The 12,896-nt window shown below is 44.0% G+C and overlaps 1 protein-coding gene across 2 annotated transcripts; it reads left to right on the top strand.

Moving 5' to 3' along the window:
- The first annotated feature begins 4,342 nt into the window (after window positions 1-4,342).
- Window positions 4,343-12,835, top strand: FAM111A (FAM111 trypsin like peptidase A). 2 transcript variants are annotated; one of them, XM_080816495.1, is made up of 4 exons: window positions 4,343-4,461; window positions 7,074-7,103; window positions 9,149-9,263; window positions 10,553-12,835. In XM_080816495.1, the coding sequence occupies exons 3-4, from the start codon at window positions 9,186-9,188 to the stop codon at window positions 12,305-12,307; spliced, it is 1,833 nt and encodes a 610-aa protein (XP_080672621.1). In that variant the 5' UTR covers window positions 4,343-4,461; window positions 7,074-7,103; window positions 9,149-9,185; the 3' UTR covers window positions 12,308-12,835. The 2 variants fall into 2 exon arrangements, with proteins under 2 accessions (XP_080672621.1, XP_080672622.1); XM_080816496.1 differs by lacking the exon at window positions 9,149-9,263 and having other exon boundaries at window positions 10,553-12,829.
- The last annotated feature ends 61 nt before the right edge of the window (window positions 12,836-12,896 follow it).

Raw genomic sequence — 12,896 nt, 5'->3', positions numbered from 1 at the left:
AGAAACGTATTCATTCAACTCTGTATCCCTAATATCCAGTACATTCTCTGGAAGCAGGAACCAACATGTGTTTTAAATGAATGAAACCATGTTGGAGATTCTATTATGTGTGTACCTTTTCCTCCTTCCTAATGGCAGAACTGTTCTCAACATTCACCCTCTATAGAATCCAGCACTTGGGCTTGTAAATTGTAACTGCACATTTATGTGTTGAAGAAAGGATTGCATAAATGAAAAAATATGTAGGAAGGGGTGAGCCACTGTGCCTTTCGCTGTTAAAAATTAAAGGCAGCCATAGAAGCCTTTCAATACAAAGAGTTAGATGGCCTTAGCTTCAGATGGGAGTTTAAATCCTGGCAAGAATGTTTCTGGGCAAATACTTGCAAAACTTTTGATTTGTGAACCAGGACAGATGACCACACCTTCCCCACAGGGTCATTGAGAGTATTAAATGAAGCAGGCACACCCTGGGCAGTGACTCCTTCCACCGGAAGATGTAAGGGTTAGCCCATCCATGAAAGCAAACAGCCTGGCTGGCCGTTGCCAAGGAATCCCCTGCCCCTCTCTCCATTTATAAATGACTATAAAAAGTAATTACAATAAAATGTTATATACCACCACCAATTTATTTTAACTTGATCACATATCTTGGTTTATGAAACAGGTATTTATTTATAGTGCTTTCAGTGATTAAGAATGAGTTATAACAGGTAACCAAAAAAAGAAACTTGTGTCAAGTATGATGAACTTGGAATTTTTATTTACTTTTTTGAGTTTTGTTTGTTTTTTACAGAGGAGGAATGGCTTTTAAGATAAATTCTGAAGTAAAAATGGAAAACAAGATATCTTCATGTATGATATAATCTTTTCCTACAAGAAGGCTTTGCACAAAACAGCAAAAACTGCAGGGGCGCCTGATGACTCAGTCCGTTAGGCATCTGACTCTTGGTTTCTGCTCATGTCATGATCTCAGGGTTCTGAAGTCAAGCCCCTCATTGGGCTCTGGGCTGGGCTTGGAGCCTGCTTAAGATTCTGTCTCTCTGAGGGGCGCATTTATTTGACAGACAGAAATCACAAGTAGGCAGAGAAACAGGCAGAGAGAGAGAGGGACGCAGGCCCCCCACCGAGCAGAGAGCCCCATGCGGGACTCGATCCCAGGACCCTGAGATCATGACCTGAGCTGGAGGCAGAGGCTTTAACCCACTGAGCCACCCAGGCGCCCTTGTGTAATGTCTTATAGGTGCATTATCTAATTAAGATTTTCTAGCAAAGATTTCACATTCAGGAGTCACAGTAAACAGTCTCCAAATAGACCAGTTACCACAGCATAATTATACCCATGCATATTATTGTTGATATGTTTCCCATAAGAAAATTAGTCTTAGAATATATGAGTGATTTATTAAAATTAGTGTCTATAGAGCACAGTGTAATATAAATCTATGAAAAGCCCATTTTTACATTTTCCAAAATGTCACTTTGAGTATAATAACAGGGCAAATTTCTGCAGCAGAGTAACAAACACAAGCATTATTTTGAAAATGATACTGTATTAAGTGCCTTTGCTCTTGACTGTTTAGCAACATAAACACTCGGCTGGCCGGTTAGCTCAGTTGGTTAGAGCGTGGTGCTGATAGCAACATAAACACTCAAAACAAAACAAAACAAAACAAAACTCCAAAACCCCACCATAAAAGCAAGAGGCAAGAAATAAAATGAGGCATATGCAGAGGAAGAAAACTCATTCCATGCTGTCACCTTTATATTTGACCTTGCATGTAAAAATTAATCTCTTCCCATCAAGGAACCCCCCCCACCCCCATGATTAAGTATGGAAAACAACACTTTTGGGGGCTAATGATGGGAAAGAGTTGTTCTCTGTAATCCTAATCTAGGTATGAAGAAATAGCCTATTTGATTAAGCATTTACAAGGAATGCATCTACTTTTTAAGGAATTTCCTGGTAATTATAAGAACTCTGGTGTTTAGCAGACCAAAGAAAAAAAGAAGAAAATTTCATAAATAAGTTTAATGGTCAAATTGCTTTTAAAAACTTTGGGTTTTGTGGCACCTGAGTGGCTCAGTGGGTTAAGTCTCTGCCTTCGGCTCAGGTCATGATCCCAGGGTCCTGGGATCGAGCCCCACATCGGGCTCTCTGCTCAGTGGGGAGCCTGCTTTCCTCTCTCTCTCTCTCTCTCTCTCTCTCTCTGCCTGCCTCTCTGCCTACTTGTGATCTCTGTCTGTCAAATAAATAAATAAAATCTTAAAAAAAAAACAACTTTTGGGTTTCTAGTCTTGAGAATGTGAGTTTTATTTGGTTTAGCTCTCACAGGCTCTATATTGTAAATTTGAGATTACAACTTCTTCTTGTCTGAAATTTGGAGGAAAAAATAACAAAAGATGTAGGGGTTATGAAGGAAAAAGTGTGACAGAAATCTTTCATCCAAAAAAGTTTATTTTCCTATTACCTTAAGGCAAAATATATTTTATTGTGAATATATTTAAGGCTTAGGAAATATTTATCTTATGCCCTTTCCCCAAGAAGCCAACACATAATTTACTAAGCCAGAAATGTTTTAAAAATAAGGATTATTAAAACTATACAAAATTACAGAACGATTTAAGAAAAAAGTGATAGATATCTTGCTATATATATAGCATATATAGGTACAGTTGCACTAATGTCTCATAGATAAGAACATATTTTATTTTAACTTTTCACTATCTTCTTACGCACTAATATTTCATAGAAACAAAATGTTGAATTCTTAACATCCATGTATGGGAAGTGTTGTTAAGCCTATTGGCTACTAAGCCACTATTTTGTTTATATACTGAAATGTACAAAAGACAAAAAAAAAAAAAAAGACCCAGAAAATGCTTCACATCTGCATAAATACATTCTCAGTGGATCAGACATTTAGTTTTGCTCTTCATTATAGGTCTTCTTACTCCCAAAAAAGGACAACCTCACTCTTCGTAGTTGAGATTGGTCATAATTTCCAGACAATACCTCAAAAGTCTATCAAATACTAACAAGTCAGCTGGAAAAATATAGCTCTCTAAAACGAGGTAGCTCAGATTGTTGGGCCTTTTCAACCCCAGTATTTTCACTACCTCTTTCTTGTCATGGAAATTTTTACTGCTTCAGAATCAACAATGAAAAAAAAGAAATCAGAAAAGTTAATTCTTTGGTGATGATTGCATGCACTACTCTTAGGAGCATGAAAACTTCTAACGATTCAGAGAATGTTAGTGAGTGGTGAAATTTTCATACTAATTGGGTTTTCTGTCTTTTTTTTTTTTTTTCCTTTTCAAAGTTTACTCTTTCCAAACCCCAGAGAACCCACAGTACAGAAAGCAGTAGTTGTAGTTATTTTGGGAGTATTGTATGCACATTAAGTCCGGTTCCCCCCAAATTATCACATACACTGTAGTTACCAACCCTCTTTTCAACACTGTCACTCTACACACATCCTGTAGTCCTCTGTCAATTGCAGAAAACGTGTCACGGTTGTAACCGCGGCTCCTTTTCAAATACAGAATGGAATGCGTGCACATCTGCTGTGGGTGCAGATCCTTAAACAGTGGGCTGCCTGCAAGCCCTGTCCTACTGGAGTTGTCAGCTCTGGGATTTATTCCTGGAGTCCTCGCGGTCTTCTTCATCAGGATTGCAGACATCTGCCTATATTCGTGGACATTTGGAGAATCGCTTCATGACAAGGTCGTTCACTCCACCTCCATTCTCCGCTTCGGCTTCTTCCTGATTGTCCTAATCGCCGGATCTGTCGCATCGGGGGGAACGCCCGAGTCGCCCAAGTCCCCTTCTCCCCACCCACCCGCAGCGCCCCCAGGGCGCTAGAGCTGGCGACTCGCTGCAAACGCCTGCCTCATGTCTCTGCCTTCAACTTTCAACACATCTCCAGGAGGGGACAGCCGGGCCTCCGGAAGCCGCGTTTCCACCCACGCACTTCCGCGGCGGGCTCCTGGCGCGCGGGCCAGAGCCTCAAGTTTCCCGCCTTCCGCTGCCTCCCTTCACCCCCAACTGGGATTGCCGCGGGGATTCAGGACTAGGGGAAAGGGGGGAGATGCAGCAGGCAGTGAGGGCAGCGAGAGCCCAGTGAGGCAGGTCCTGCTCGCCGCGAGGGAGGGGGCGCGGACTCCCGCAGCCGGGATTCCTGCCTGGGGTTCCTGCACCTTCCAGCGCCAGGGGCCGCGCTCACCCTTTGCCGCGCTCACCCTTTCCCGCGCTCCACTCGGCGGCTAGAGCGCGACCAATCAGCTTCCGCGGTAGAGAGCAGCCGTCCAATGAGACGAAGGGACTCGGCACCCCGCGGTCCCTGGGTCAGACGCTCGGAAGGCTTACCCAGGAGGCGGAATTCCGGGCTGGAGGCAAGGATCCCCCCAAAGTCGCGCGTGCAGGCGAGTGAAGGCTAGGTCTGGGACGAACTCTTCTCTTCGGTGAGTTACCCCTTTGGTCCTGGCGCTGACTTAGAGTCTAGAGAAAATTTAATGAAGGGGTCACAAAGGAGAAAAACCTCAGGCTGGAGGGGGGGGGCGGGGGGGTGGGAGGAGACAGAAAAAACTCGTAAACCGGAATGCCGTTGTTTCCTGAAAGGACTGGGGTTTGTCCCTGGAAATCTAGAGCAGAGTAAAATAAAAGGATGTATATTTCTTCTGCAGTGCCCAAGGGGAGAGCAGGTTCTAATTTTAAAAGCTGATGTCGTTCTGAAAACCCATCGTTAACTTTACGAAAATGTTTCCTAAGAAGATCAACCTCTTTGTGTCTGAATTCTGGGTGTAGCAAACAAATTATGTCAAACGTGTTCTCTCGAGTGAGCTTCTTGCCAAGATAAAATACTCGATACTCTAGGTGACAAACGGTGACCAGGTTCTCCAGTATGTTCATCATTAAGAGAAAGCCATCTACAGCACATCGCTTGCTAACTACATTAATATGACTTATCTTCTCTTTTCATCAGCATGAATTTACTATACCGGGAAACTTTTGCCCAGGGACACGGAAGTTGCAAATATCTTTATTGTTTATTCCAGTAACTTCCTCAAAGACCGCAGCACTCTTCACTTGAAAACATCAAAGTACAGTTTCCAAACCTTCTTGAAAATCCTTGCCTGTCACCCACTAGTCCTAAACTGTCACCAGAGGCTTACCCTATCCTAACCAATCCCCCACATAAAAGACCCGACTTAAACCAGACTTCAGAATCTCAATAGAGTCCAACCTTGCTCTCCCCTTTCTGAGACGCTACGGAAGTTCTGCTCCCCATAACCTCAAGAAGCCGCGGGCTTAGCTTTACCAACAGGCGGTTCTGTCGAGATTTCTGGGAAGCAGCACTTGACATCCTTGGAGGCCTCACAACACCGAGTGGGGTTCTGCTGCTGTGTCCCTCTGAGGTCCCTTGAACTCTCTTCAGCGCTGTGTGAACTCAGTGGTGGGGAGAGTGTATCTTGCATGATGAGGTTCATTTCCAGCTTTGTTGTTGTTCTTGTTGCGTTCCCCCAAGTGCTGAGTTTATTTTGCCCTTGGGAGTAAAGAAACCTTTTAAGGAATCCTTTTGATTTTCTGACCAAAACTTTAAACTTTAACTTTCGTCTATATTTGACGAAAATCCGCCTTCTTAGCAATACAGCAACTGGTCCCTACCCCTGTCAGCCGTGGCTGTCCTTGTGCGAGAGAAAAGTCAAGTTAAGAGACGACGCGTAGACTCCCATGTCTGGTTCTCAAACCGGCCGTGGGGACGGAAGACCTTGGGAAGATTTTGTTTCAGGTTGGAGGGACGGAGACAAACACGCTAATACTTTATTCTGGAGACTCCCCCCACCCCCCTACCGACGGACAGGCCCGCTTCCCGGGTGTCCAAAGAAGCAAAGACTCAGAGGCGGCGGAGGGGTGAGGCTGTTACAAGCCGGGCAGATAGGAGAGTGGAAGGAACCCAACAGCCCGCCGAGCAGCGGATCGCCTGGGGCGGAACACCTTCTGGAACCTCAGCCCCCTCCTCCCGCCCGCGCGCCCCAGCTCCGGCCCGCCCCGCCCGCCCAGCCGGCCCAGCTCGCAGGGACGCCCCTCCCAGGCCAGCTCCCCGCCGGAGCTCGGAGGCCTTGACTTCCTCCTATAAGCACCGAGCTCGGCTGGGCGCGGGATTCAAATCCCGGGTGCTGGCGGCCGGCGAGGAGTGGTGAGCGCGCGTGAGCCTCCGGGGCTGGGGCGGAGGTGCTGGGGTCGCTGGCCTGGGCCGGACAGCGCCGCCCACCCGCGGGGCCCAGATTTGGGCCCGGTTTGATTTCCGTGGCTGCAGCTTGTCGCGCCACGGGAGCGGGGGGGGGGGGGGTGGCGGTGGCGGCCTTCCAGCGGGGCTTAGGTCAGCCGAGACCCGGTCCCTCTCCGGCAGTCTGGCTCAGGTCTGTGCACTTGTTCCAGAGAGGAGGGGGCGGAGAAGGAAAGAGGAGGGAGGAGTGGGAGAGGAAGGGGCGGGGAGGACCTAGAAGGTGGAGAAGCCGGGGGAGGGTGAGGAGGTAAGAGAAAGAGGGGAAGAGAGAGATGGGTTCGGGAGGAATTCCAAGGGAGAGCCTCTGGGTGGGCAGGAAATGGACCAAGGACAGGCCGCATATCTTCATCTCCTTATTGGAGGACATAGGACAGCCCTTCAGGTTGGCAGAGCCTTCTCCAGCTCTGAGAGTGGGCTGCAGTAGGATGCCCAGCTAAGGACACTTCACCTTTGCTATTACGGGGCTCACGCTGGACACCGGAAATGATGTTGGGGGGGAATGTTAGGGTGTTTTCTTAATCTCTTGCCCCTTTCCACTGTGAATGCTGGAGTTAATCCCAGTGTAGTGCAAAATTCGCATTTCTTTCTGTCTACTTTATATTCCTTTTTTGGTCCATATGTAATAACCACTCTTAAATCTCCCGGGTTCTCACTCAGTCCCTAAGATTGGGTCATCATCACCAGACACACAGAAACCGCAGATTTCTTAATTGTTGGACAGTAAGTCTTTGCCTTTAAGGATCTTACAACACAGCCCAGTGATAGGTATCTATTTTGTTTTCCCAGGTTCTCTGCTGTTGAAAAAGTATCCCTGTGGTAAGTATATTGATACAAAATAATAGTAATAGTAGTAATATTTACAGGACAACCTGTTATGTGCCAGGCACTGTTCGAAAGGCTTTTCATGCATTGTATTTTTTAATCTTCACAAGGGAGTCAGATTCCACTACTCCTCCCGTGTTAGAGCTGTGGACAGTGAGAGGGACAGGGGCTAATTAACATGCCCACGGTTAGGCACTAGTAAATGGTAAGCTGATATTTGAACCCAGGTGGTCTTATAAAAACTCACCTTGATGCAGCACCTTCAGATTCTGTAGCTCACTTAGAGTCCTTGCCTCATTTTACAAACAGGAGAGTTAGGCTCAGAGACGCTGGAGTTTCCTGGGCAGCTCATTAGCAGTAAAGAATGAAGCCACAGCTCCTGCTCCACAGTGAAACGGTTAGGAGAACAGTCATTGTCTTTAGAAAACTTGCACTTGACAAAAAACAGGTGGGCTAGAGCGTAACAACATGAAGCAGCAGCCCGGGAGGTGAATGCTCTGCAGACAGCTTCTCTGTTCTTTTTAGTAAATCAGGGCTTTTTCTAGAATGAAGGAAGGTTAAGAGACATAATAATTAAAGACGACTAGTGTACCTCCATTGGATGGTCAAATAAATTAGGATTGTGATTAGGCAAGAAAAAGTTCTTAATTTGTAGAACTGGAAAGAGATAATTAGGGATAAAATGTCATGATGTATCTAAGTGTAAAATAATCTAGGAAAATAAAAGGATGATGTAAATTTATCCAAAAAATGAATCATCACTAACTCTACGTGATAGGCATATGCAGAGTCATTATCCTCTTCTCTATTTTGTTGTTGTTGTTGTTCCCATTTGAAAATGTTTGCAACCAAAAGTATACTTTCTGGAGCTTTGTGACCTTGAGTAAATAGTTTAATCTCTCTGGATGTTCAAGTTTTTTTATTAGTAGAATGGAACTAATAATACCAATTACACAGAGTTGGAAGAATTAAATGAGGTAATTTATTAAAAGGCACTTAGGATAGGTCATAGCCCCTCCTGTGCTTGCTCCATTCATTCATTGGATCTTCACAAATGTGTCCTTTTTTTTTTTTTTAAGGATTTTAATTATTTATTTGTCAGAGAGAGAGAGCACAAGCAAGGGGAACAGGAGAGGGAGAAGCAGACTCCCCGCTGAGCAGGGAGCCCAATGTGGGACTTGATCCCAGGACCTTGAGATCATGACCTGAGCCGAAGGCAGACGCATAACCGACCGAGCCACCCAGGCGCCCCAGAAATGCGTCTTTATTGAGAGATCGCCACATGCCAGGCATCGTGGTACATGTTGGGATCTGAAAACAGAGAGCTGCTGCCCTCCCTGGCTTTTGTTCTATTTATTGCTAATGAAGATTTCGCTGTTTTATTTACATTGTTCATTCTCTTCTGGGGAGACATCAGAGGAAAGATAGAAGGAAAAATATCCCTTTAAACAAACCAAAAAACCAAGGAGCAACTAAATAAACTTCTTGATATCTTCCCAGGCAAACTCTCATCCCAAGATGATTTTGTCTTTATGGCTCTTTCCCCATCCATTCCCCTGTAATCACACCATCCCTGTGCCGTCTCCACCTTAAATGGGGGCCAGATTTTAACCTCCAGGTAACTAGAACACACTTTTTAAATTTTCGTACTACAAACCCTTCTGCATTTGAATTCCATCTCTATCACGTGGCTCTGGCCTTGAGGGCCACCTACTTCCTTTGAGTTACAGTTTCTTCATCTGCAAAAAGCAAATACACCAGCTTTGCATGGTCTCTGGGGGACCTGGCAATTGGAGACAATTTCTGTAAAGTATTTAGTATGGTACCTACCAAGCAGTGGTCTATAAAAGGGAGCTTTTATCATCGAGTGATCATAGTTGTTGGATAAACTATTTACTTGCTAAGTTAACACCTCTTAGCAAGAGAGGGATGCTAGAGGCCAAGGGGAGGGGTGGGGTGTGGGGTCCCATCAATGTTATCCTCTACAATGAACATAGCTATGAAAATCCCACTCTAACTTGAACGTTTTTTGAAATAAGTGTTTAGAGTGAACTGTCTATTCACCTTTAAACCATCATGAGCCCTAAGAAGCGCAGGTCACAGATCGCATTCGATGAGAAGAGAAATATGAAAATTGAGCACTATTTCTCTCAGGTATGTTTGTAAATATGTTTATTTACCGTTTATGGAATGTGCCAATACGAGACCTAGCTCTTCTTGACACTGGCTGTCATAGTTCTTTCTGCCAAGAAATTGCCTCCTTGTAGGTTGACGATATTAAAGGAAAATCTTTCTCATCCATTTTATTCTTTTAGTGTTAAGACAGATCTCGGCCACATCAAAACAGCCTTCAGTAAAAAGCTCTTGTAACACTTCCTGAACAACAACAACAATGAATCTACTATAATGTATTACAGTCAACTGTGGAACAAAAAAATTAATACTTTTTCAAAGCATGAAAATATATACTATCCCAAATATGGCTAATCTCTTTGATCACAGTAATAACCTACATTTGTACTGTGCTTTCTAGTGTATGAAACAAATTTTAAAATAATCATCCATATCATAACCTTGTTAGGCAGGGAGGGAAGATTTTTATTATCTTCAGTTTATTTATACGGAGAGAGAAATGCCTTCTTGCTTGAGACAGAAGGGAAGGGAAGACTTGGCATTTACTTTTACCGACATTAGGGCTCTTTCTAATAATGGGGCTCTGTTATCATATCAAACCCTCAGATTCTTCCCTGAGTCTGAAATGCTCCTTGCATTTATCAAGAAGCAGGCTAGGAGAATTTTGAGAATTTGAGTATGCAATGTAAAAGCTTTCCTTTTTTTCCTTTCATCTGGTTGTAACTGAAATATCCAAGTATCTAGGAAAGCTGAGACAAGCCTAGTTATGCTTCTCTTCATCCTACTTCATGACAGAGCCAGCCAATAGCCATGTACTACCCAGTTCCCTTACTTGAAAATGTCCATATCTCCCTAGAGTCTTCTGAAGAGTTGGAAATCCATTACAGTGTCCCAACAAGGATGTTTCTCTGACAATGTTGGACTGAAGAGATGCTCTCTGAGAGTTTGTTTTGTTGTGCCCAGAGTAAACTTACATTACCTTATGCTCCTTTTTTTTTTTGGATCCAGAATATTAGCACCATTACAAAGAAGGGAAATAAAAGTTAATCTCTTAATGTACCAGTCATCGTGCTGGGTATTGTCACCTATGACGTTACACTGAATCTTTACAGCCATCCTGCCCTGTTATTTCCATGACCAGCAAGTTCTGTCCACACCAATGCCATGATGAATATGACTTGGGGGACAATGTCTCATTCAGGCATAGAAATCAAATGCTCTTAATTTTTCAGGGAATTTCTGGTATATGATGAATGCTCCTTGTGTAAGGATGTATTCAGAGTTTTAAAGCATGTAACATTTATTTTTAGGTCAATAAAAACCAGGAGAATAATTCCAATATTCCTCAAATGAAGATGGGTGCTAGAAAAGGTCCAAAAGATACAACTAACATCCGGGCTCAAGGACCCAAAGACCAGACCGGGCCCCCAAAGAAGACAATTTACATCTCCTTGGCTGAGAACCCCAGAAAACACGTGCTCACACACAGTGAAGGGGATAGCTTATACGCAGCACTCAACACGTTAAAGGCTGTCAAGAAGGAAATAAAAACTCAGCAGGGCAAAGAGATGCTGGCGCTTGGCAAGGAAGGCATCGAAGGGTACATCAATCTTGGGATGCCCCTCAGTTGCTTTCCTGAAAGCTGCCACGTGCGAATCACATTTGTCCAGAGTAAAAGTAGGCAGAAAGAAGGGAGGCCGGTATTTGGCCGGCACGACAAGGTATCCCCTGACTGTGTCAAATTTTATATTCATGTGATTGGGAAGAGAAAGAAGAGGATAATCAAGCGCTGGCGTCTTCACAAAGAAGGGTTCAAACTCTGTGTCTACGCTTTCAAAGGAGAAACCATCAAGGACGCGGTGTGCAAGGACGGCAGGTTTCTCTCCTTTCTGGAGAAAGCGGACTGGAGACTCATCAGAAACCACGACTCCATTCTAGAAAGCACGCAGACTGTTGACAACCTAGAAGGCGAGCTCTTTGAGATTGAAGTTGACAAAAGAATGGGCTCTGGAGCAGGAGATTCTCAGAATTTAGAGTCAGAGGAACGAAACACCTTGGTGTTGAGAGAAGAAATTGTGGCTCAGTACCCCAGTTTGCAGAGAGAAAGTGAAAAAATCAGAGACAACTTCAAGAAAAAATTGGGAAAGAAAAAGAACAAAGCTTCATTATTTAAATTTCATAAAGTAACCTTTGGGAAACTGACAAAAAACTCTACCCCAGTTAAAATGCACAGACTTCTTTCTCATCTCAGTGACTCAGTTGGGTACCTGTCGTGGGACAACAATGGAAATAAGGGTTCTGCCACCTGCTTTGTTTTTAATAATTTGTTCATTTTAACTTGTCGACACGTAGTAAATGACATTGTGGGAACAGGAATAGACCCAAGTAGGTGGGAAGACATAATTGGTCAGTGCGTAAGAGTGACGTTTAGTTACGAAGGGCCCCCTGAGAAAGAAGAGAACTGCTTTTCCGTTGAGCCTTGGTTTAGGGTATCTGATGCAACTCTCGATTATGCTGTTCTGCAACTGAAGGCCAATGGACAGCGGGTACCTCTGGGACTCTATTCTAGAATTGCTCCTGCGCCGTCTAGTGGGCTCATCTATATCATCGGCCACCCGTATGGAGAGGCAAAGTCTAGTGATGCTTGCACTGTGATCCCTCTGGAGCAGCGAGTGGAGAAATTTCAGGAACATCCTCAGCCTAGAGGGGGAGAGGATAGCAGTGATGACATGCAATATATTCATATGTTCACTCAAAGAAGCTTCCATAAAATAGCTTACAATCCTGATGTGATTACCTATGACACTTCTTTTTACTTTGGGGCTTCTGGCTCCCCAGTATTTGATGCAAAAGGTTCATTAGTAGCCATGCATACTGCTGGCGTCACTTATAATCACCAAATCGGTTTATCTCATATCATTGAGTTTGGCTGTACTATGGAATCCATCCTCCTTGATATGATGCGAAACCATGGGCAGTGGTTTCCAGAAGAATGTAGAAATCATCCAAATACAGAACAATGTGTTGATCCGCAAGATGTGGAAATGATGAGTGATGAGGATTGAAGATGGTGAGAATTCAGTTTATTTACTCGCTTCCAGGGGATTACCCATGGAGTTGTTATTCCACGGGCAACGGTGATCATTTCCTAAATTCCCAAATGGTTACTTTTGTTTAAAAAATTGCCATTATAGAGCACTTCTTATGCACCACTTCTCTAAAGACATGAAGACTATAATCCTAACAAGTGGGCTGTTAACCCACTTTGATTTTGACTTGACTTTGACTTTAAAGTCAACCAATGGGAAGAATGATGGGATTGTGACACTAACACGCATGTGCGTGTGTGTGCACGTGTTTTCCGTGTCTTCTGTGCCTTCCCCTAAATTCAGTTGCTTGAAGGCAGTATCTAACACATGTTCACCTCCTTATCCCCGGTGTCTGGAAGATGGAAAGTAAATGCTTAGAAAATGTGTGGGTCTTGAAGAGGCGGGGGGTGGGAGGTTGGCAGAACCAGGTGGCGGGTATTAGGGAGGGCATGTATTGCATGGAGCACTGGGTGTGGTGCAAAAACAATGAATACTGTTAAGCTGAAAAGAAATAAAAAATAAAAAATAAATAAAAAATAAAAAAGAGAATGTGTGGGTCAATCTA

This window comes from Martes martes (assembly GCF_963455335.1).
Source record: "Martes martes genome assembly, chromosome: 10".
Lineage (NCBI taxonomy): Eukaryota > Metazoa > Chordata > Mammalia > Carnivora > Mustelidae > Martes > Martes martes.
The sequence above is the reverse complement of the archived record's forward strand: the minus strand, read 5'-3'. Positions and strand labels throughout refer to the sequence as shown.

Excerpts from the sequence above, each read along its gene's own strand:
- FAM111A (XM_080816495.1), top strand. The coding sequence starts at position 9,186 with ATGAGCCCTAAGAAGCGCAGGTCACAGATCGCATTCGATGAGAAGAGA. Across the intron at positions 9,264-10,552 it reads TTGAGCACTATTTCTCTCAG|GTCAATAAAAACCAGGAGAA; the intron begins GTATGTTTGTAA and ends ATTTATTTTTAG.